The sequence below is a fragment of the Sminthopsis crassicaudata genome, chromosome 2 (genome assembly GCF_048593235.1).
Source record: "Sminthopsis crassicaudata isolate SCR6 chromosome 2, ASM4859323v1, whole genome shotgun sequence".
Taxonomy (NCBI): Eukaryota; Metazoa; Chordata; class Mammalia; order Dasyuromorphia; family Dasyuridae; genus Sminthopsis; species Sminthopsis crassicaudata.
In genome coordinates this window covers 160,806,615-160,830,728 of record NC_133618.1, presented here as the reverse complement: position 1 = coordinate 160,830,728, position 24,114 = coordinate 160,806,615, and the positions used below count along the sequence as shown (strand labels likewise).

Genomic DNA, 24,114 nt, shown 5'->3' with positions numbered 1-24,114 from the left:
AAACTTTGGATTTTGGTTATGATGGTCCTAAAATTTTTTACCTGGAGTTTTTTTCAATAGAGGGTGGCCTTCTGCTAACCCAAACGTCCCTGTTTTTATTGAGGGCCTCATCATCCTTTCAGTTACTAGCTTGCAACTTCAGCATTATGCCCCACTCCTTATTCTCCTGTACTTACACATAATTAAGCAGGTGTCAAATGTTGTTTCTAGCTCCCCAACATCCTCTGATCTGTCCCTTCCTCTCCATTCACATGGTCATTCCCAAATTCACACCCTTATTCTGTTATATTAAAAAATAGCATTAGTGATTCCATTTTGTCTTTACCCCCTATTTTATGAAGTTAAGCATATAAGTCACCTGATTTTGGAGAAGTCACAAGATTTACTCCCCCTCACCATGGTCACCTAATTTATGGAATATCACAAATACCTTTCTTCCTCTCACCTGTCTCCTGATCCTCTCCACCAATAAGAAATCAGGTGTCTTAATCCCTACATCTTATTGTTCCTGTTTTTCACTCTCTCCAAATCTTACATTAATTGTGTAGAAACCAATGGTCAACATCCTTTGCTAAAGAGGACCTTTGGACCTAATTTGTTTCTGCAATTGAATGCACAGCTAAATAAACCATTTGTCTGGATGAAACGTAGTTTCTTTAGTCCATTGTAACAATCCCCTTTCATCTAGTTAAGTATAATAGTCTATTTGGGTCAGAAACCTCAGTGTCTTTTCCTTTCAGACTGATTTTAAAAAATGATATTAAAAGAACATTCTTTGCCTCATTTCTTTCTTACCTAGTCTTAATCAACAAATGGACAAAACTTCTGTCAGTCTAAGACCTGTTGAAGACCTTACCTTAAAAAGGTCAAGATCTCCTACTGTATTCAGGGCCATCTCCGATTGGCTCTTGAGGGGTAAGGAAAGCAGATGACCTTCCTCAGCCCTCCCCCTCTTAAATCCAATTCACTTGCATGTCATGGCACACTCTCCATACTATCATAGTCATCTTTAAGAACAAAGGACAAACAAAAACTTCTGCAACAGCCTATTATTTGATTTCCCTGCTTCAAGTCTCTCCCTATGCCATATTACTGTCAAAATGATTTTCTAAAGGAAAATGTCACTTTCATATTCAATAAACTCCAGTAACAACCTACTGCCTCTAGGATAGTTTTTTTTTTTTTTTTTTTTGGCTTTTAAAGCCAACTTTTACAACTTGTAATTCCATGATGCAGCTATATGGGCACAACCAATGGCTCTCTATCATCTCTAGGATCACATATAAATTCTTATTTGGCTCTTTATCCTGAGGTAGCTAAATAGGACAACTAGTGGCTTCCTATATATATTATAGAAATATATAATATATAAACTCTATTTGCCTTTCAAAGTACTTCACCCTAATAAACAATAAATGTTTATTGCCTCCAATCTCCTGTGTCCAACTACCTTTCAGACATCTCAAATTGTTTGTCCAGTAGACCTCTTCAAACTCAATATGATCAAATAGAACTTATTATCTTTCCCCCTAAATCTCTCACTTCCTATCTTCCCTGTTATACCACCATCCCCCCAGTCCCTCAGGCTCACAACATGGGTATCCCCCAAGACTCCTCACTATATCTTACTACTTCCTCCCCATCATCCAGTCTGTTGCTAAGCTCTGTCTCTCGAATATGCCCCATTCCCTCCTCTGACACTGCCCCCAATCTGATACAGGCTCTTATCACTTTACAATTGGATTACTACAATAGCCTACTGGTGGGTCTGCCTGTATCAAATCTTTCCTGACTCCAATCTGTCTTCCATTCAGTGGCTAAAGTTATTTTCTTAACTTAAAGGTCTGATCATGTTTCTTCCCTACCCTACCCTACTTTCTAGGAGCAACACAAAATGCTTTTTTCAGCCTTCAGATCCTTTCATAAGCTAGCCCTCCTACCTGTCTGGTGGTCTTATGCCTCACTCCCTGACAACATTACTCTTTGATCCAGCAACACTGGCCTCCTGGCTGTCTCATAAACAAATACTTTATCTCTTAGCTCTGAGCATTTTCTCTGACTCTCCTCCCTGCCCTTTCTTTGCTTGGGTGCCCTTTAAGTCCCAACAAAAATCCCATTTTCTACAGAAAGCCTTTCCTAACCCTTTTCCTAGTGCATTCCCTCTGTTCTATATCCTAGGAACCCGCATAGAGCTTGTGGATCCATGCTGCTTTATGTCTTCCCCATTAGGCTGGGAGCTCTTTGAGGACAGGGAGGACCTTTTGTCCTCCCCCAGGGTTTAGCTCGGGGCCTGGCACATGTTTTCTGACTGACCCACACATGACTTTATAACACAATAAAACAATTGGAGGCAGAAGTAGATATAGTGCCAGATGTCCTGATTGGACACTTGGAGAAAGCAAAACCAGAAGTAGGCTAGCAAAGATAGGGGATTAATTTGGGCCAGGAGATAAACTATCTGAGAAAATTTGTAATCAGTCAGATAAGTGCACTACCCAGGTAGGGCAAGGAACTGGTGAAGGGGAGAGAGACTCCAAGCGGTTCAAGTCTATAAGAGGACTTTCCTTTTGCCAAGAACTTCTGAGCTGCCTGCGTTACTGAGATTGGGAGAATTTGGTAGTGAGAAATTCTAAGTGGTTTGAGTCCGAAAAGGTTCTTCCATTTTCCTTTGGTAAGATTGGGTGAGTCCTCCATCAAAAAGGATAAAATACGGTGAACCTGGGGAAAGGAAGGTAGCTGGCTCTAAATACCCCATCTAAGTGTTTTGAAAAGATAGCCCCTTAGGAAGAATGGGGATGGAGTATCAAAATGATATTAAATACTGTTGTTTTGTTTGGGCAGGTGCCTTACTCAGAGGAACTGTCAATCCTCACTGGATGTAAATTCAAAGGGGATTTTGATTCTGGGGTTTTTGAGACTAATGATTAAATTGCTTGGTATTATCTCTATCAGCTAACTTCAGTTAGTCTATTGTATTTTTAAGGAAGCCTTATTTACATGATTAAAATTCTGAAGGCCTAAGCCTGAGACTTGCAGAAGGATTCCAAAAGGAAAAAAAAAAATGCCCTCTCTGGGATTTTCCATGCTTCTCTCACTTGGAGAAACTTGTGGAATCTGTTCTGACTAGGCTGGTGTTTCTGGATGATAGAGTGTATTCTATATTCTATGGGTTTTAATTGGTTGTATAGAATCATTTTAAAGTTTTTCCCATTGTTTAGGGAGATTCTGAGAAAATGGTCTATCTTTATCCTTTTGAACATGATTAATACCTGAATATGTTTTGCTATAGCTTAGTTTTTGAGTACCTTAAAGTAAAATGATTTGTGTAATGTTGAATTTAAATCCCATCTATTTAGATATGAAGATGTAAACTTTCTAGAATGAATCTCTGTTATCAGTGTAATATTATAGTCAATACCTATTTAAGATATGTGATCCTTGAATGCTAAATTCACCTGAACCTTTGATTAATGAGACTTGTTATTTGAAATAAAATCTCTTGAGACTTTAGCTGCTATTACTTGGAATTATGAATTCAGGTATGATTATATGATGGATCATCAAGCCAGTGATCCACCATCTGAAAGGAATATGCCAAAATCTACTCAGAAGAATGTGATCCTGATTTGTTATAGATACTAACTTCTAGTATCTGGGTAAGAGTTGGGAGGACATCCTTGGCTTCCACTTAAGGTGGGCTCCTTCTGACTCAGTTTTCCAGGGGTGTTCCTTTGAATAACGCACCTGATTATTCCTGAGTCTGGTCTAAGGTGCCCTTGTTATTGCATTGCATTGAACTTGCAAGCAATTGTTATTGTACACAATTAGCTAAGGATGCTTTATCCTGTCATGTATGTGCTCTCAGGCTGAGGATTGAAGGACCACTTTTTGATTATAATCATGTCCCTGCTTTTTCCTCAAACAAATTTCTATAATGAGGGCAAGGGTTCAGTAGAAGCTATGAGCACAATTCAAGTGTGTCAGATCTTTCCTATCTGAAAATATGTGGTCATTATATCCTAAATAAGTAGTTAAGTATTTGGCCTAGTCATCTATCTGTTGCTAGATGCATATATCTGTCTGTTTCTTTTAGCATTCTGTTGTTGCTGACTTTACAGATAGGCATCTTTATTTGTGAAGAGTTGCCTACTCTAATTACTGGAGACACAAATGGTAGGGGGGGAAAGATGGCCCTAGATGGGAGTTGGGAGGTACAGAACCCTAATTTGTATGCTGAATAGGCTCATTAGACTTCAGGCCATGGTCAAAATAATTACTAACCAGACAACAAAAGTAGTGGATTTGTTAGCAGACTACAAAAATTAGAGAAGCAGTACTTAGACTAAAGAAACAGTACTCCAGCATAGAATGGTATTAGACTACTTGTTGGCTAAAGAAGGTAGTGTTTGTGGGAAATTAAATTTTTGCAGAGTGAAAATTGATAACAATGGACAGGTAGTAATGGAAATTGCCAAAGACATCAGAAAACTGGCCCATGTCCCATTCCAGACCTGGTCTTACTGATATGATTTATGGTGTGAGGTTTATCACAAAATGATGGCAGGGACCAAAAGTTGGGGTTTGGTCATATGAAGAGTTTCTGGTGGCCATTCTTTTTGTAAAAGGGTAAATTTATTTGGGGGAATAGGCAAAATGAAAGAATATGGTGAACATCAGGAATGGTAAATATGAAATAGAGTTGGGAAAGCATATAAAGACAAGTTCCCCCATGAGGTGGGAGAAAGCCATTGTCTGGCAGACTGACCAGAGTTAGCTACAGGAAAGGTACTGTGAGGGAGGAAAAGAGTCTTATAGTGGGCTTGGTTCTAAAGAGAATGTAGCAAAAGTTTTCATCATAAGCATATCTTTTATGGGGAAAATGTAGCCTTGGGGATTGCTAAGGTGCAAACTGAAGAGGGAGGGTCAGAAAGACAGACAGCTGACCAGGTCCCAGACCATGCCATCAAGATAGTCTGTAAAGCTTAACTTCTCCCCCCCTCCCACCCCAAGGCTGGGGTTAAGTGACTTGCTCAGGGCCACACAGGTAGGAAGTGTTAAGTGTCTGAGACCAGATTTGAACTCAGGTTCTCCTGAATTCAAGGCTGGTGCTCTATCCACTGTGCCACCTAGTTGCCCCAAAGCTTAACTTCTTTTTTTTTTTTTTAATTAATTTTATAATTATATATTTTTTGACAGTATATATGCATGAGTAATTTTTTTTATAACATTATCCCTTGTATTCATTTTTCCAGATTTTCCCCTCCCTCCCTTTACTCCCTCCCCTAGATGACAGGCAATCTCATACATTTTACATGTATTACAGTATAACCTAGATACAATATATGTGTAAAACCAATTTTCTTGTTGCACATTAATTATTAGCTTCCGAAGGTATAAGTAACCTGGGTAGATAGACAGTAGTGCTAACAATTTACATTCACTTCCCAGTGTTCCTTCTCTGGGTGTAGTTGTTTCTGTCCATCATTGATCAGCTGGAAGTGAGTTGGTTTTTCTTTATGTTGAAGATTTCCACTTCCATCAGAATACATCTTCATACAGTATTGTTGTTGAAGTGTATAGTGATCTTCTGGTTCTGCTCATTTCACTCAAAAGCTTAACTTCTTAACTTATGATAATAAGACAGCCTGGGAAAGCTAAATTCCCATTGAGATTGTCTCAAAGATTGTTGTGTCTGTCTTTAAAGATGCTAACTAGATTGGAAACAGGATGGAGGAATTAACAATGGATTACAGACATTATTGGTCAGGATGATAAAAATCAAACAACCTGGAGGGGGAGTCCAGTTAGACTTGAAATATTAAAAGACAAGGATGGGCCCCAGTAAAGAAAAAAAGGACAAATCAGGTCCAGAGGGACTGGAAACGGAGAAAAGATGGTTAAGAAATGTATCAAAAATAGTTTGAGAGGTCTGCAAAGGTTAATAAATAAAGAGGAGGGATTGATGGGATAAACTGAGTGAAGACCTCTCATAATGTGGCTTCGACCTAAGCTCTAATTGTGACTTGAGACTTTGTAATAACAAATTGAGCTATAACTAAAAAGTTGCAGATGTTCAATTGTCTTGGATGAACATTTTCTCTCCTGTTTCCCATATACACACACTTCTTAGTTAGTATTTAGTACTTGATGGGTAAAGAGTTTGTTATTTATTAGTATTTTTGTTTTGTTTTGTTTTGTTCTGGGATAAATTTCCACATTTAGAGTGTAAGCCTAGACTCCCCCAGACAATGGGAGAATAGGTCGGGAGGAGGGGGACTTTTGCATTTGGGTCTATTTAATCTTGTGTTTTGCAGTTTGCACTTTGCACTCCTCTACTAATACCTTGTCTGTTAGGAGTTGTCCTCTCTCATGAGATAGTAATAAATCCTTTTTTGCTTTTTACCTTGAAAGTCTCTGATTTTCATTTGGGTTGGGGTCATAGCTGTCCTACATAGCAAGTAATTGTACTTTACCGAATCTCCATTTCCTAATTCATAAAATGGGAATAATAAGACTTTCATCTATTTATCATACAGGGTGGTTATACAAAAAAGTACTTTGAGATATTTGTAAATGTCATTTGGACCCTCCAAAAGATTTTTGTAATAAATTCCCTTTTTAATAGGTCTTTAAAACAGTTTCTAAGAATTTGAGAGATTAATTAAAAGGCAGAATTATACAATGGAAAAAGAAAACCTAAACTGGATGAAAAACTGAGGAGACAGGAGCAATAGTTCTTGCCACAGTCCAGTTAGTGATTTAGATCATTATTTAACCTCATTTAACTTTTTTCTTTATTTGAAAAATAAAAGGGTTAGACTATTTCACCTCTCAGAATTTTAAAATTCCTAAAATTCTGTGATTGTTTATTAAATGTATTCATTTTCTATTTCTCCATTTAATTGTTATAAATGGCAGTGCTATCTTTTGTCCTAGAGAAGGCAAGCACAAAGAATAAAGATTGTACATACTGAAAGAAAGTCTTCCCTTCTTTGAAATGGTCTTATCTTCCTTTTATTCATTATGTCTCTTGTAGAGTCTGAAGTGCTTTGGTTGTTTTCATTGACTAAAGAAGAACATAAAAGAGTTAAGATTCAAAGAAATATTCTCTCCCTGCAATGCAATAGCATATAAGACAATTTGTGATCAAGGGGAAATCAGGGAATAAAAAAAATTAGATGGGAGAAGTTTTCTCTTAACCAAGCCCCAAAACCTCATTATGGTACTTCTGGGGCATTTCAGCTGGTATAGCCTTAATTCCAAGAAATTGTCAAATAAGCAGAGAGGTATCCATATATAAATTATTGTAATGGGTAGTCAAGTACATGATTTTCAGGTTCTCTGTTGTCATTAACAAGTTTTATGTGATACTCTTCAGTTGCTGAAAACATTAAGGGAAAACTCACCAGTATACAAATGTCTACCATAATATCCATTTTGACCTTCTGTTGTTGGGCTTGGAAAATACTTCTCATAATTTATTGGCTTGTTGGAAAAAATAGTCTGGCAAATGACATAAAGAATGCATTTTAAAAGATAACCCTGAAATACTTTTTTTTTTTTAAAATGAGTACACAGCAATTAGCTAGGGCTAATTCAAGATTTTTAAAAAAGGCAATATCTGAAACAAAAAGAAAGAATGAAAAATAAAAGTTAGCAAATTAATCCTCAAAAACAATGAGCTTTTATATAATACATATGTAAAATATGTATCTAGATTCATTTAATTTTAGAACTCTTAGTATGTCAAGGAAAAAAGATAGCCTAGAGAATCCAGAGCAGATATCCATGATGATAGAAACTTCAAAAGAAAGTGAAAGACCTCACATTTAAAAAAGATATTACATATTAATTTAGACAAGAATCTGCAGGGAGAAGATAGGGAATAATGATTGCAAGTTCGAATATTGACTAGAACATCAAGTAGAAGCAATGTATTTAAAAGTAGATAAAAATATTTCAGGATATAAAGGAACTGACAATCTGCCAAAAAACAAACACCATTACCAATATCAGTGGAGATAAGAAAACTTATAAAAAAGATTTTTAAGAGTTGGTGGATTAGAATGCTAAGAAAGATTGAGGTGAAAGATATATAGTAAGGGAACAGCTAGAGGGGACAGTTGATGATCCTGGAGTCAGGAGGATCTAAGTTCAAATCTGCTCTTAAACACTTAACACTAGATGAGTGTTCCTGGGCAAGTCACTTAACCCCAAATGTCAATCAAAAACAAAACCACCAAAGAAAGATATAAAGTACAATCATTGAGTAAATAAGAGTATAATGAGAACTGTACAGTATAAACAATATCTTTTCACAAATGGTTTCTTTCTACAAAGATTAAAAAATGTAGGTGTAGAACTGTTCTATGGAGTTCTGTGGAGAACTAAGACCCAAAGCTAGACTATACATCACCTCGAGAAGTGAATTTAAACTTTATTATCTTAATGACACAAACAAGTGAGAAATAATTCCAATAGCTATGGTAAAATATGTTATATGTTTATGTTTAAGTATTTTAAGAAATGAGGTGGGCTATCTTCTGATTCAGTTTCAAAAAAAAAAAACCAAAAAACAAAAAACCCAAAAAAACCAAACCAAGGCATTTAAATATAGAAATCAGGGTGATGATATGTACTGTCTATGGCAATTCATGTAACCTATCAGTACCTCTGACACAATCAGGTAGGACAGTATAACAGAAGTTACTTATTTGCATTAGTAGTGTGTTGCCTAATTTGGCACTCATTCCCTTCCCTAATGAAGTCATAGGTTCAAATTCCAAACCTGAAATCAGAAGTAAAAGAAACCTAAATGTGTGGAAACTTGAGCCAGACATATGGATTTAGAACTGCAAGGATTTCAGGGGTCATCTAGTCCAATACCCTTATTTTACAGATGAAGAAATAGGGTTGGTGGTTAAATGACTTGCCCAGGCCCACAGAGGCAGTGGGTACTACTCCAAATCTAAGACTATTTGTGCCACATTAGCGGTCTCTGTAATAAATGTAGAAAACAATAATGCTGCATATTTAAAAAAGCTAATCATTGACATTAGCTTTGTGAATATGGATAAGTCCTTTGTAACACTATCTTTGGGGACACTCTTTATAGCATGTTATGGTTGGTTAACGCCTTAAAAACTTTTTTTTTTCTCAATCAATCAGCATTTATCCTTTCATCCTTCACTGGGGGAGAAGGGGGTTGTTATTAGAGGTATTCATAGTCTCTGTTGACTATTTTCAAATCTAGCCATTCTTCTCCAACCTCTCTGCTCACTTCCAATCACTTTTCAGATATCTTGAATTGAATGTCCAGTGGACATCCTCAATTTAAGACGTCCAAAACAGATCTGATCTTTCTCCCTAAATCCTGCTTTCCTAGCACCTTTCCTCCACCAAACTCCTGTGCCCCCATTTCTCCTATTACTGAACAGCATTAACACCATTCTTCAAGTCCGAGGCCTGGTGATTTCAACTTTAAATTTTTTTTTTTTTATCTCTTAAGTTCCCTCCTCTGAGAGAAATATCTCTCCCCCTGACAGAGCCACCTAGCTAATACAGGCTGTTATCTCCTCACACCTCTCAATAGCGATTGAAATCTTCTGTTGGCAGGTCTGCTGGCTTCGAGTCTCTCCCTATTCCAACCCATCTTCTGTTCAGACAATAAAGTGATTTTCTTCTTTCTCTCACTCTTTCCCTTCCCTCCCTCCCTCCCTGTTTCTTTCTCTCCCCCTCTTCCTCTCTCTCCCTCCTTTTCTCCCTCTATGTGTGTGTGTGTCTCTCTCTCTTCACACACACACAATATGCTATTTTTTCTTAAGCAATCAAGAGAGTTTTCAACATTCATTTTTATAAGATTTTCAGTTCCAATTTTTTTCTCTCCCTTTCCTGTTTCCCAAGACAAGCAATGCGATGTTATACATGTGCAATCATGTTAAACATATTTCTAGATTAGTCATGTTGTGAAAGAACCAGAACAAAAGGGAAAAACCACAAGAAAAAAAATACACACAAAAAGTGAAAAAGGTATGCTTCCATCTGTATTCAGACTCCATGGTTCTTTCCCTGGCTGTGGATAGCACTGATTTTCAAAAATGCAGTCTGATCACAACACGCTCCTCTGTAAACTCCAGTGGCTCCTTACTGCCTTCAATGCTAGGTTTGGCATTCAAAGTTCTTGGACCCCTCACAGCTTTTTTATCTTTCATTCCCTGAGATGTATTCCTTGACTTAGAAATTGACAATTCTCCTTTCTCAACTTTGCCTACTGACTTCTCTGGCTTCCTCTAAGTCCCAACTAAAATCCCATCTTTTACAGTAAGGTTTTTCAATGCCTCTTAGTTCTAGTGCCTTTTCTTCTGTTAATTATTTCCTATTTATCCTTATTGTATATATTTATTACATCATATATATTTATATACATTATATGTATATATTTAAATATATATTTATTTGCTTCTCTGCTGGATTGTAAGCTCCTTAAAAGCAGGAACTATCCTTTACCTCTTTTTGTATCCATAGTGCTTAACACAGTGCCTGCACATAGCCAGGCCCTTAATAATTGCTGGAGTTTTTGGGGTTTTTTGATAAACAAATTCCCACATTCGTTATGTCCAAAAATATATTTCATTTGGCATCTTAAATCCATCACCTTTTTGTCAAGAATTAGTACTACTTCCTTTCTTAGGATCCTGGAGGTAATGCTGAGCATTTGGCTTTCTAATTACATTATTCATTAGCCCTCTCTACTATGTCTCTTTCCAAAAATTATGATTAACAGACATTTAGAAAAGGTATTAAGAAAATTGAATAAGAATAGTTTATACAAAAGAAATCTTCCAAATTCTGGGACATACTATCTAAAATATATAAATATACAGGTCCATGGTGAGAAATAGTAGTAGGATTCATGTAAGGCAAAGGGATAACTCCCAGATCCTGTTGCTTTGTGGTGTGGATGTACCTTTTTGAATCCATAGCTGGCATTCTCAATAGGACTGGGAGTGGAGGCATCCAAAAGACAAACTGTCCTACCTATAAAAGTAGTTTCCAGTTGGGGCTTTGTTCTGTCTTTGGAAGTGGGTATTTCCTGTGTGCTATATGATTTCATTCAAGGGCTAATATCCTAAAATTCTATAAGATGTATTAGGTGTTTACTCACAAATTGTGTTGAAATCGAACGAAAATTCCTTAGTACCCAGTATACTGATTCAATTGAAGCATCTGGGACTTCTATGATTATGTTAATTTGGATAGAGATATCTCCACCCTTTATACACTTAATCTTCTGGATCCTCATTTTCAAAACCTAGCCCCAATGGGTGGGGAATGGGATGGAGGGGGTAAGAGAATTTAGAACTGAAAATAAAATTAAAATGGAAAAAAATCTCAGATCATCCATTTATTAGCTATATAAACTTAGGTAAGTTTAGACTTCATTTTTCCCATTCTTAACTTTCCTCATCTGTAAACTGGAGACAAAAATGCCTATTCTCTCCAGGATTATGAGGCTCAAATTAAGTTCGTGTATGAACGTTTTTAAGAACGTCCAAGGGTAATATAAACGGGAGCTCATCTACTTCTTCCTTCTTCTTTGTTCTTCTCCTTTTTCTTCTCCCTCTTCCTCTCCCTCCTCCTCTTTCTTCTCTTGCCTTCTTCTCTGTCAAAATCACCCTTGTTTATTTCATCAATACAGAAAGTATTCTGTGAAAAACTCCCTTTACCAATAATCTCAGCTATATGAGTTAACTTATTTTTAGAGAGTTGTCTAAGTCACTGAAAGGTTAAATGATGTAATCTAGGTGATATTTGTTAGAAATAAGTTTTGTATGTCTTTCTGACTGGGAGGCTATGCTACCACTCACATATTCATTGATGAATTAAAAAGTAATAAAAATTTAGTTGCTTTATTTTAAAAGGCAACTTTCTTAGACTGTAACTGGTAGAAGTAGCTTTCTCACCTGTAAGTTCCTTATATTAATGAAATCACAAGTCTAGTGTTGAGTTGTTTTCAGTCATGTCTGACTCTCTAAGACCCCACTTGGAATTTTCTTGGCAAAAATACTGGAGTGGTTTGTCATTCCCTTCTCCAGCTCATTTTATAGAGGAGGAACGGAGGCAAAAAGGGGTAAGTGACTTGTCCAGGGTCACATAACTAAGGCCAGATTTGAACTTAGGCCCTTCTGCCTCCATGGATGGGACTCTATCCACTGTGCCACCTAGCTACCCTGTTCAAATCTAGCACATATTCCTTTTCCTTTCTGTTTTAAATTTTTATTAATGTCTTTTTTTTTTTCATGACTATAGTTGCTCCCAGTATCCCTCCTTATTGGCTTCCAAAGAGGTACTTCAAATAAGAAGTATTTTAAAGGCAAAAAGAAAAGGAGGGAAAATCTGTATGATCTATACAATAATAAAGTCTAAAAGTACATGCAACGTACAACACTTGTGGACCTTTCATCTCTTAAAAGAGATAGAATGGGATTGTTTTTTCATATGTCTTTCAAGCCATGCTTATTCATTTAAATTTTTAAATATTCATTTTTTATTTTGGGGGAAGTAATGAATCAATTTGGTATAAGAACAAAAAGTAGAACTTCTGTTATATATATATGTTTCCTGCTCTTTTAAAAAAAAAAGAAAGGAAGTTTTTCTGCATTTACCATGCAAATGACATTGGTGATCTCAATTGATCCATATGTCAGATGACTATGTGTGACACATAGTATATTAAGTTTCTGGTTTTGCTTTGATTTTTTTTTTTTTCTCTGAGACAATTGGGGTTAAGTGACTTACCTAGGGTCACATAGCTAGGAAGTGTTAAGTGTCTGAGGCCACATTTGAACTCAGTTCTCCTGACTTCATGCCTGGTGCTCTATCTACTACACCAACTAGCTACCCCTAGTATATTAAGTATTTTAAGGGAAAAATGTAATTCCACAAAATGATAGGGTCAACAGTGATACCCTCATTCTTTCATTTGTGTATTTCAATGTATTGAATTTACATACACTTGGCTAAGTGGTTTCATTATCTAGTTTTAAGTAAACACAATAGATAAGTTGATTTAAAAGATTTTTGCAAAGGACTTGAGTTTTAAGATCCTAGTAATAATGGGAGCACAAGATTCCCAACAACAAGAAAATGTTTGTAAAGCTATCACTTCTAATCTTAGCAGCAGCCCTTCATTAGGCACATTAAAAAGTAAAAATAATAAAGACTGAATCAGAATTGATAAGAAGTGTAATTAGAAATTATCAAAATTATGATTTTAAATATGGATTTATATCAATTGTTGTTTATACTGAATCTCACGCTTAAACAATTAACTAATGATAGTATAAAGCCATCATAGTTAGCAAGTTATTTAAAAAAACATTCAGAGTTGTGAATAATTTTTTATTGTTATTCAAAGTCATATAATAATCCAGCACCATATCAAATTTTGCTGAAGGTAAATGTTTATGTTATTTCTTTTTCTTTTTTTTAGGTTTCTTATTGAATACCGAAAGACAAAAGCCACATGCTTTTGGAGAAACTCATATTCTTGTTGTCATAGTAAAAATGACTGAAATAAAACTTGGAAAACAATACCATATCAGACTAAAATTCATTCCTTTGTCAGATAATACTTTTGGAAGACTTATAGAAAACATCATTGAAAATTAAAAGAAATGTGTAGAGGGGGCAGCTAGGTGGCACAGTGGATAGAGCACCAGCCCTGAAGTCAGGAGGACCTGAGTTCAAATCTGATCTCAGACAATTAACACTTCTCGGCTGTGTGGCCCTGGGCAAGTCATTTAATCCCAATTACCTCACAGGAAAAAAAAAAAAAAAGAAAAAGAAATATATCGAAAATTACACAGTGTGGGAAGTTTGATTCTCACAGAGTTGGATGAAAAATACAAATATGTCTAACATGCTTAATTTTTGTTGTTGCTTAATCATTTCAGTTGTGTTCAACTCTGATCTCCATTTGGGATTTTCTTTTCAAAGATAGTGGAGTGGCTTGCCATTTCCTTCTCCAGCTCATTTTATAGATGAGTAAATGGAGGCAAAGAGGGTTAAGTGATTTGCCCAGAGTCACAGTTAGTAAGAGTCTGAGGTCAGATTTGAATTCAGGAAGGTGAATCTTCCTGACTTCAGTGGTTATCACTCTCTCCACTACACCACTTAGCTGCCCCTAATATGCTTTATGTTGTGATAGTTGCTACATTGCTTTGTTTTGTTATTTTGTTGGTGAAACATGAAAGATATATTGGAGAAGATATGGTTTCAATAGTAAGGTTGTTTTTATTTTTTAAAAACCTTACTACTGAAACCATATCTTCTCTAGTATATCTAACCATATATAAAATGGAGAAACTGTCAAAGTGTAGCTACTGAGGGAGCAACTACACTGGAAAAAGGATTTCAAGGTAAAGTTACCGAGACATAATTGCATTAAACATGAAATTCATTCAGTGTATCATCTATGATCAAGTCACCGTAGTGAAGAAGAGAATAAAGGGCTATAAGGTATTGCTGATGTGGTTATGGTTATTTATTTATTTAATAAATTAAATTAAAATATTTATTAAATATATTAAAATAAGATCTTCAAATAACTATCTTCATAAACTTTGTATTGCAGAGGCAAGGGGCCATAAAAATCTTTTCTATCACATGGAGTACATTGACAAAATGCTGAAAAGACCTTAAGGATGAGTTCTGCATTGTTCTCTCTTGAGTATTTTATCTTGGTCAGACACATACCTTAGACCCAGTGCCTAGGTTTAGTCTATTTTTCAGTTCCATATTATTATATGACTTGCTTATTATGAATTTTAAAAATGTTTCAAGACAAATGAAAGCATTACCATGAATTTTTAACTCAAAAACAAGAAAATAAATAGATCTCCAAATTTAGTGTTTTTGTTATTGTTGATGTTTTAACAATGTGACTTTTGCTACCCACCTTTGTGATTTGCATGTAATTCAGTCTAATGCTGACTGAATAATTGTCTTCATGGACTGTAGCTGAGAGAAGCTGTTAAAGAAAGAAAGAAAAAAACCCAAACATATAAAGTAGGCATTAACAATTGTTTGATACTCATTGACCTGAAAAATAACCTAGAAAGTAAGGGGCTTTGAGCTATATGTTTGATCTGCTTGTGGATCCTTAGATATTTAATTTTAAACTAGTATCTCTTCTTTGTGAAAGGATAGAGTTCAGGAAAGAAAACAATGGAAACATACTGGTTAGATCTGAGAAATCACTTAATTGTTTCTGTTAAATTATCTTGTCTAAAAATAGAAGGATTAGATTATGTATTCATTAGGAAAGACTTTTATCCTTGAGATTATAAAACAATAAAGTAAGCTGACAAAAATAGATTATGTAATATTTAATAATAAGAGAGATAATTTATATGAGATATTTTTATTATATCTTAGTGTTGTCAGGGGGTAGACAAGATTAGGGGATCTCAGAACCACAGTTTCCAAGTCATATTAAGCAGCCTTCTGTTTAGATGAATATTTAAATACATTAACAAATTTTTATGAAGAAAAATATAGATTGAAATAGTAATATTAATACCTAAATAGGATGCAGCATATAATTACCTAAGAATACCATGGAATGTAAAAAGTGACTTAAAAGATAGCATCAAAGAGATGTGTCAACACCTGTAAGATTGGCTAGAATGACAGGGAAAGGTAATGCAGAATGTTGGAGGGGATGTGGGAAAACTGGGACACTGATACATTGTTGGTGGAACTGTGAATACATCTAGCCATTCTCGAGAGCAATTTGGAACTATGCTCAAAAAGTTATCAAACTGTGCATACCCTTTGACCCAGCAGTGCTACTACTGGGTTTGTATCCTAAAAAGATCTTAAAGAAAGGAAAGGGACCTGTATGTGCAAGAATGTTTGTGGCAGCCCTCTTTGTGGTGGCCAGAAGCTGGAAACTACGTGGATGTCCATCATTTGGAGAATGGCTGAATAAATTGTGGTATATGAATATTATGGAATATTATTGTTCTGTAATAAATGACCAACAGGATGATTTCAGAAAGGCCTGGAGAGATTTACATGAACTGATGCTGAGTGATGAGCAGGACCAGGAGATCATTATATACTTCAACAACAATACTATATGATGATCAATTCTGATGGATGCTGCCATTTTCAACAATGAGATGAACCAAATCAGTTCCAATAGAGCAGTAATAAACTGAACCAGCTACACCCAGGGAAAGAACTCTCCACTACATAGAATTTCCAATCCCTCTAATTTTGCACACCTGCATTTTGGATTTCCTTCACAGGCTAATTGTACACCATTTCAAAATCCGATTCTTTTTGTACAGCAAAACAACTGTTTGGTCATGTATATATATATTGTATTTAATTTATACTCTAACATATTTAACATGTATTGGTCAACCTACCATATTGGGGGGGGGGGAAGGAGGGGAAAAATTAGAACAAAAGGTTTGGCAATTGTCAATGTTGTAAAATTACCCATGAATATATCTGGTAAATAAAAACTATTAAAATAAAAAAAAAGAGAGATGTGTCAAATTACATTAAAAAATAGCATTAGTAACTCCATTTGCCTTTGTCCACCTTTTTGTGAAGTTGGTTTCAGATGCTTGAAAGTCACCTAGTCTTGGAGAAGTCTCAAAGGTCACCCAACTTAAGGAATATCACAAAATTAACCTTTTCATTCTGAACTCAGTATCACCTGATCTTTACCAATCAGGTAATCAGATATTTCAAATCTTATAATCCTCTTTTTCATTCTTTCCAATTATATACTAACTGTAAAAATGAAAAATCATTATCCCTGCCTATCAAGAGCTTTGGTCCTGGTTTGTTTCTACCACATAAATTTCTATAAATAAATCATTGTTTGGATACTGCTTTGATTTCTTTATTCCATGTAATAGTTATAGTGACCAACAAAGGAACTGAGGTTGTGTAACTTACTGGACTCTTGCTGAAGGAACACCTAAGGGTGTTTTTTTAAATTAAAAAAATTTTTTTTATAGTTTTATTTATCAGATATATCTGAGGGTGTTTTTTGATAAGATTTCTTCTGAAGGACCTCTTATCTCTGGACCTCCATGTACTAAATTATATTGAGTCTAGTTACTGATATATTTTAGTATAATTGCCAAGGAATCTGCAAATGATTTGGAAGCTGAGAAGTAGATCATCTAGAAGTTCTCTTCAGAACTTCCCTGAGGATGAGGTCTACTTTAGGATGTCCAAGATGTTTCTACAGACCACACAACTATTTAGGACCTCTGGGACTCAAGATGAAATACACTGATTAAGTGGACATTAAGAGTGGGTTATAGGATTAGAAGGAAACAACATTATTTAATATTAATGATTATTATTGTTTTGCTTTGGTTTTTTGTTTCATGGTATTTGTATTTATTGAATTTTCTTAATTACCTTGGTGACCTCTCCTCTCAAATTAGTCCATGATGAGCCCACTAAACAGTTGATTTGACCAAGTAGCCTGACTATAGGTTCACCTATAGAATCTATTTAACAAGATTTGTCTCTTTAGGGGATATATGAAATTATGACTCTGGTTGTACACTGTTCCTCTTTACTCTTTGATGACGCTTAAGGTAGGCTATCATTCTGTCCTGAAATTCTTGATAAAGCATTTGACTCCTTTTTGACTTCATCCAGCATTTTGGGAATATAAGTTACCTGATTTGGGAGAAGTCATAAGATAGACACCTTCTCCCAGAGGTCACTTAACTTAATAAATGTCACAACATTAACCTCCTTCCTCTCATTTCAGTGTCACTTGATCCTTTTCCACAAATAAGAAACAATCTCTATAATTCTGTTTTTCTCTCCAAATTGTATATTAACTTTGTAGAAACTTATGGTCATTGTCCTTGGTCTTGTCCATCAGCCTTGAACCTGATTTATTTCTGCAACTACACACACATAAGTCACTATATGGATATTACTATTCCATTTCTTTATTCCATTGTAACAATGACCAGAGAAAAGATGGGCTGGTCATGTGATGAGCACAAACAGTCTATGGGCTATCAAGAGACCTAGAAGATTGCTAGAAGTTGGGTGGACACCCATTGTGGAAGGTTTATAAATAAAGTACTAAGCACAGATGGGGTGTACCTTATACCTTTAGGGAGGACCCATATTGATAAGCTCACAGATTTAATGAAGAACTTTAAAAAGTGAAAAAGCATTAAGAAATTAATCAGATCAACAAAATATTCAAACAATTTGAGGTGAAGACCATTAAACTAGACCTGACACTTCCTTCTAAATACTATGAGTCTGTTAATCTTCTGTAACATAGAATACTTTGGAAAATATATAATCAAGTAGTTCAGCCCCTACAAATGTTAAAATACTTGAAGGAAAATTGAGATTTTTTTCTCTGACCATACTAAAGCACCAAAACAACTAGGTTTAATGATGGCATATACATAATAGAAGCAGGAATGTGGGCTAAGTGGGTAAAGAACAATGCTCTTGCTTTTTCACCTTTTGCTTGGCTTGATTTTTTTTTTTTTTTTCATGCTAAGCCAGAGGAAAACTTGTATCTAAGAATCTCTAACCTAACCTAGATAGTTATCTAGATAAGGGAAGACCTTATCTCAATCTTGGTTTTTGTTAACTGGGTATAGTGGTTATGACTAAAGAACTGTGAGATTCTTGCCACAATATCCTAGCACAAAGCTTCTTAAGCAACTCATTAGTATACAAATTTGCTTTCATCTTTAATAAATAATAAAATTATATGTATACCAAAGAACTGTTTTAAAATTTCTTAAAGACTTTTTATAAGTAAATGTTAGATTTGTATACCTATTTTATATACCTACTAAAAATTTATTACTAAAATTTTCTTGAACAAAAAAGGATCATGAGTGGAAAAAGTTTAAGAATATTTGCCTTAGCAGCCTGGGAAACTGAGATGACTTGAGTGGCCCTGATATAATATAGCTTCTAGGGGAAACAGAAATAATTCTAAGGTACCTTGACCTTAGGGAGCTTCTGTTTTTAACAATCTGTCAGTGATTCCAAATCTTCTGGCTTTGGAATCTGTGATCCTGAGGCTCTCTGATCTAAGAATGCTACTATTCTGTCAATGATTACAAAAGTTTTCTGGCCTAGGAATATAATAATATTTCTTCCTTTAAACTTTAGGGAAGATATATTAGTGATCGTGAGACTCTCTAACCTTAGGATGCTATTATTCTGACAATTTTGTCTGTCAATGATTCTAAAGTCTGTTAATGATTCTAGGACAATCCTAGATTCACTGGTCAGTGATAATCAAATTCTAGGCCATAAAATTAGCATATCAATGACATGAAGAACTGGATAAATTTGTCTCCTTGTTCCAGGTTCTTTGCTAAACTCTTAGACTTTAGCCCGCTTCAAATGGCATTACAATTACAATAAACTTTGCCCCTTGACTTGGATGTGAGTTCAAGCCTGTTCAAACAAAACAATACACCCAATAGAAATGTCATGATACCAGAAATACCATGGGGCCATAAAATGAACAGAACAATGTGCCAATGGATATTTCATGCATTGTAGTCACCAATACACCTACAAGCTCTATTGCAGATCCAGCTGTTTCCTCCAATATCCAGCAGAGATGCCATGCTCAGCAGGCCCAATGAGAGCAGTTTGTTGAACAAAAGCTATCAGTGGACCAGCACCAGTAGAGGTATGAGTTCTTTCTCCACATACCTTTGCTACATGTTCCTTATACATGCACAACTTTTTTGTGATCTCTATATTATACATACATATAAATATACACATATATTTATAGATACACAGACATAGACATGAGGAGGCAGTTAAGTGGTAGAGTAGATAGAGTGCTGATCTTGAAGCAGGAAGATGATTCTTGCTGAGTTCAAATCTATTATTCTATTATATTAATACCTAATTATTAATTTATACTCTCTCCTCTGTACCACCTAACTGGCCCTGTTCTTAGAAAGTTGCCTTGAACACTGACTTGTCCAGGGTCATACAACTAACTGGTATACATAGAGATGGGATATGCATTCTGGTGTAAGCTGCCTCGAAGCTTTAGCTCCATCTTAAATGGACTCTCTAACAATGCATGTACTTGCTACTAAATAATTCACTGATTCTTCAAGCAACAAGGCTAGACAAGTAAGTTTGGGGACTTCCAAGTTACTGGTAGTGTCCTTAAACTGGACATGGATTCTACACTGACTCAGAAAAAAAGATTCTTTGTCTGAGTCATCATGATCATTTTTAGCAATACCTGGCTATTTTTTTATTTTTCTGGTCAACTTCCTTGCTGGGCCTGCCTAACCTGACTCTATGTAAAGCTCTCATAAGATTATAACATGAGGTGCTACAGCTGTAGGCCAAACATTATAAGGACTTTGCTTGGGAAAAAAACAAAAACAAAAAACAAACCCCCCAAAACCACTTTCAGCCAGAGTGGAACAAATATTGGCAGAGCTTGACAATCCATGATTCCTGGATTTTTTATACTTTTTTTGCTGGATTTATATGCACAAAAAAATGAGAGTTAATACATTGTAGGAAAATTTACAGAGATAACAAATGATGATGTTTAGTCATATATCACGTTTCTAGAAAAACTCTAAAAATGTGCCTAGTTTGTAGCTGTGCCTACTAAGTAGGCCAATAGGACTTGAAAGTGTTTTTAAAAAGATATCTTTTTGGGGCTGCTAGGTGGCGCAGTGGATAGAGCATCAGCCCTGAAGTCAGGAGGACTGGAGTTCAAATCTGGTCTCAGACACTTTTAACACTTCCTAGCTGTGTGACCCTGGGTGAATTAATTAATCCAAGTTGCCTCAGGGGAAAAAAAGAGTCATATTATTACTATTCTTTGACCTGTCTTTTTTATCCATATATTTTACACTTTTTGTTTTTTTACCTTTCCCATTCTTGGTTCTCCAACTAAAGCCCTGAAATTAGGGTTGTTCTGGGCATAACTTTTGAGATGAGCAAAGATGTGATCCAGCTGTTTCCTCCAATATCCTGAAAGATAGAAAAAGAAAAAAAAAAAAAAAGCAGTCATTTTGATCATTCTGTTACTTTATAGAACTGAGAGAAAAAAAAAAGTTCAAATGAGAATTTTTTTGTTCATGTCTTATGCTTTGTTTTTAAACATTTGAATATTTTCGGTAGCTAATTTTTTGAAGTCAGTATTAGAATGTCATTATAATTACTGATTCTTAAGGCACAGAGAATAGCTATTCCAATCCTCTCATTGTGTAGAGGAGAAAACTGATCCTGAGAGCTAAGAGGTTTGCTTATTGTCACACACATAATTAGTGGCAGAATTAGAATTAAAACCTAGGTTTTTAAAAATTCTCAATCCATTATTTTTCCCAAGACCTCAACTTCTCTCTAATAGTTCAATTTGTCTCAAAATGATTCCTAGATCTGGGGGAGGGGGGGAATCCAGGTTTCTTTTTTAGTGTTGGTTGGCAAGGAGATTTGGATTCTATGCTTAGCAACAGTATTGCTAGGGTAACATGATTGTAAATTCACTGGAAACTCATTTGATCTTTTTATAGTTAAATAACAACAATAATAATAGTGATGATTACATTCATGTAAATAACACATTCAAGTACATAGTGAAAATATGAAAAAAAATTGGATAGCTGCCAAAATGTCTTATTAATTTCAATCAAGTAGACAATGGAATGATGTCAGAACCTTTTACTATGTTTTTGTATGGCACAGACATATACTATTCAAAGTTATATTTAAATGATGCAACCATTCTTCAACTATTTGACAACTACTTTGTTTCCAGTTTCCCTCCGTGACTTATTTACCCTAATTCTCCATTTGATGAATTTAATTCTATATATCACCAAATGGTAAGTGATAAAGGGCTTGAGCCTCTGTCTTATTTTTTTTTTCTTAAGGATTAAAAAAAAAAATCTACCAGAGACTTAGGACTGCAAGTATTTCCCTTAACTGTCCATTTTTTTTTTTTTAAATTTGGTTCCCCTTAACGTTCAAAAACCAAAATATAATTTAAAAAAAAAAAAAAAAAAAGCTTGCACATTTTTTGCCTCTAGAAAGATTCTGAGATAACAGCTGGAACTTCTTTCTGCTCCTAACAGTTTTCCATCTTCCAGGACACATTCACAGAGACTTCCCAAGAAGTCTTCTCTTCAATAGTTTCATCTTCAGGGTAATAATAGTTAGAGGAAGAAATTGCTGAAGTTGCAAATTCTTGCCTCTCATCCAACTTCTTCTCCTACCTAGCTCAAGGGAAGATTAAGGCCAAAAATGCCAAAGGGGGAAATAACTATAATTTCATCATCCTACCACACCTTTTACTATGATGCTTTCACCTTTGTCCTCCCAATAAGAACCTGGAGTCCCAAGAAGTTAAGCCAATGGTCCACTTTAGAGGAAAAAACAAAGAGTAAAATGCATGATTTAGGATCCTCTTAAAGTTTTCAAGACTTAGACATTGGCTTAAATAATCCACCCTTCTTCCCAATGTTTTCTCCACAAAGTCATATCATTTGAGGAGCCTACTGACAGAGGAGGAAGCAGGTTCAAAGCCTTGCCATAGTCCCACAATTCACATCAGAGAGAGGTTTCAAGGTCCAGTCTTCTAAGTTTGGTTCTCTTTCTGTTACATGACATTAGTCATGGTAATCCAATTGCTCTGAAACATTTTTCTTTTTTGTTGCCATTAAAGAAGGCTTTTTATCACTTTTCAAAATCCAAGTAATCTTTATTTATAGCTGTTTCCATTCAGCAGTGGTAGTAGATTCACAAGTCTTAGCTTTGGAAATCATTTAGTTCATTTACCATGTGAAATCACGTGATGTATTGCTGATTACCTTTTTATGGGTATAGTTCCTCAGACCAACTAGATTATAATAAAAGTAGCTAACATCTATATAGCATATACTCTACATCACATTCTTTACAACCATTATATTCTTTAATGTTCACAACTACCTTGGGAGGTAGCTTCTATTATTATCCCCATTTTGCTGATGAAGAAATTGAGGCAAACAGTGGTCAAGTGACTGTAAGGTCACAAAACTGGTAAATAACTGAGACAATATTTGAACTCATAACTTGTTGATTTCCAGCTCAGTGTTCTACCCACCTCAGCACTTAGTTGTTACTTTTTGAGGGTTAAAAAGCATTAATTATTTGTCTTCTCATGAGATAGACTGTCAAATATTGTTTTTTATGTTCAATATAGTCATTACGAGTGATTCGTGTTAAACAATAAAATGGAAACAAGTATTCCTATGAATTTCAAAATAAAATCTATTATCGCTTGTGGGTTAAGTCTGAAGATAATGGAATGGAATTAGTCATGGCAAACAGATCCCTTTGGTTTTATGATCCCATGATTCAAATTTAATATACAAAACTTCTTTGTTATTATGCTTCATATTCAATATATCTTTAAAATTACTTGGTCCCTTCTTATTTTTTAATTAAAGCTTTTTATTTTCAAAACATATGCCTGGGTAATTTTTCAACACTGACTCTTGCAAAGCCTTATTATTCCACATTCCCCCCTTCCCTTACTCTCCTCTCCTAAATGGCAAGTAATCTAATACATGTTAAATATGTTAAAATACAATATATGTATAAATATACAATTATCTTGCTGCACAAGAAAAATCAGATCAAAAATGAAAAAAAAACAAAATGCAAGCAAACAACAAAAGGAGTGAAAATGCTATTTTGTGATCCACAATCAATTCCCTTTCTGGATGCAGATGGCTCTCTTCATCACAACATCATTGGTCCTTTTCGTATTTCTTCCTTCTCTCTATAATTACCAATTTACTTTCATTTTCCTTCAGAATAGTTCACTTAATCCTTTTCTTCCTTAACAATAAGGTCTTGGTTAAAGAATCAAAATTTTAGAATGGAAAAGAAATAGGAAATGGTCTAATATCATCCTCCCTTATTATAATGTTTTTTTAGCAGTATTCTTTGGGTTTAATATTCTCTGAGAGAATTTTAGTGGAATACTAGTGGAACTGCAATTCTACTTGAAGGAAAAAAATATGTTTAAAATTAAACCTC

The 24,114-nt window shown here is 35.1% G+C and overlaps 1 protein-coding gene across 14 annotated transcripts in view; it reads right to left on the bottom strand.

The window, feature by feature from the left end:
* Positions 1-24,114, bottom strand: part of DZANK1 (double zinc ribbon and ankyrin repeat domains 1) — a 138,029-nt gene that overhangs the window by 17,455 nt on the left and 96,460 nt on the right. For 12 of the 14 annotated variants that reach the window (XM_074287770.1, XM_074287769.1, XM_074287766.1 and 9 more), the window contains 4 exons: positions 20,957-21,060; positions 14,960-15,031; positions 7,407-7,503; positions 6,972-7,066 (listed from right to left, as the gene is read on the bottom strand). In XM_074287770.1, coding sequence (XP_074143871.1) covers positions 6,972-7,066; positions 7,407-7,503; positions 14,960-15,031; positions 20,957-21,060 — 368 coding nt within the window. The remainder of the gene's footprint in view (positions 1-6,971; positions 7,067-7,406; positions 7,504-14,959; positions 15,032-20,956; positions 21,061-24,114) is intronic. The other 2 variants (XM_074287774.1, XM_074287777.1) reach the window with 2 other exon arrangements.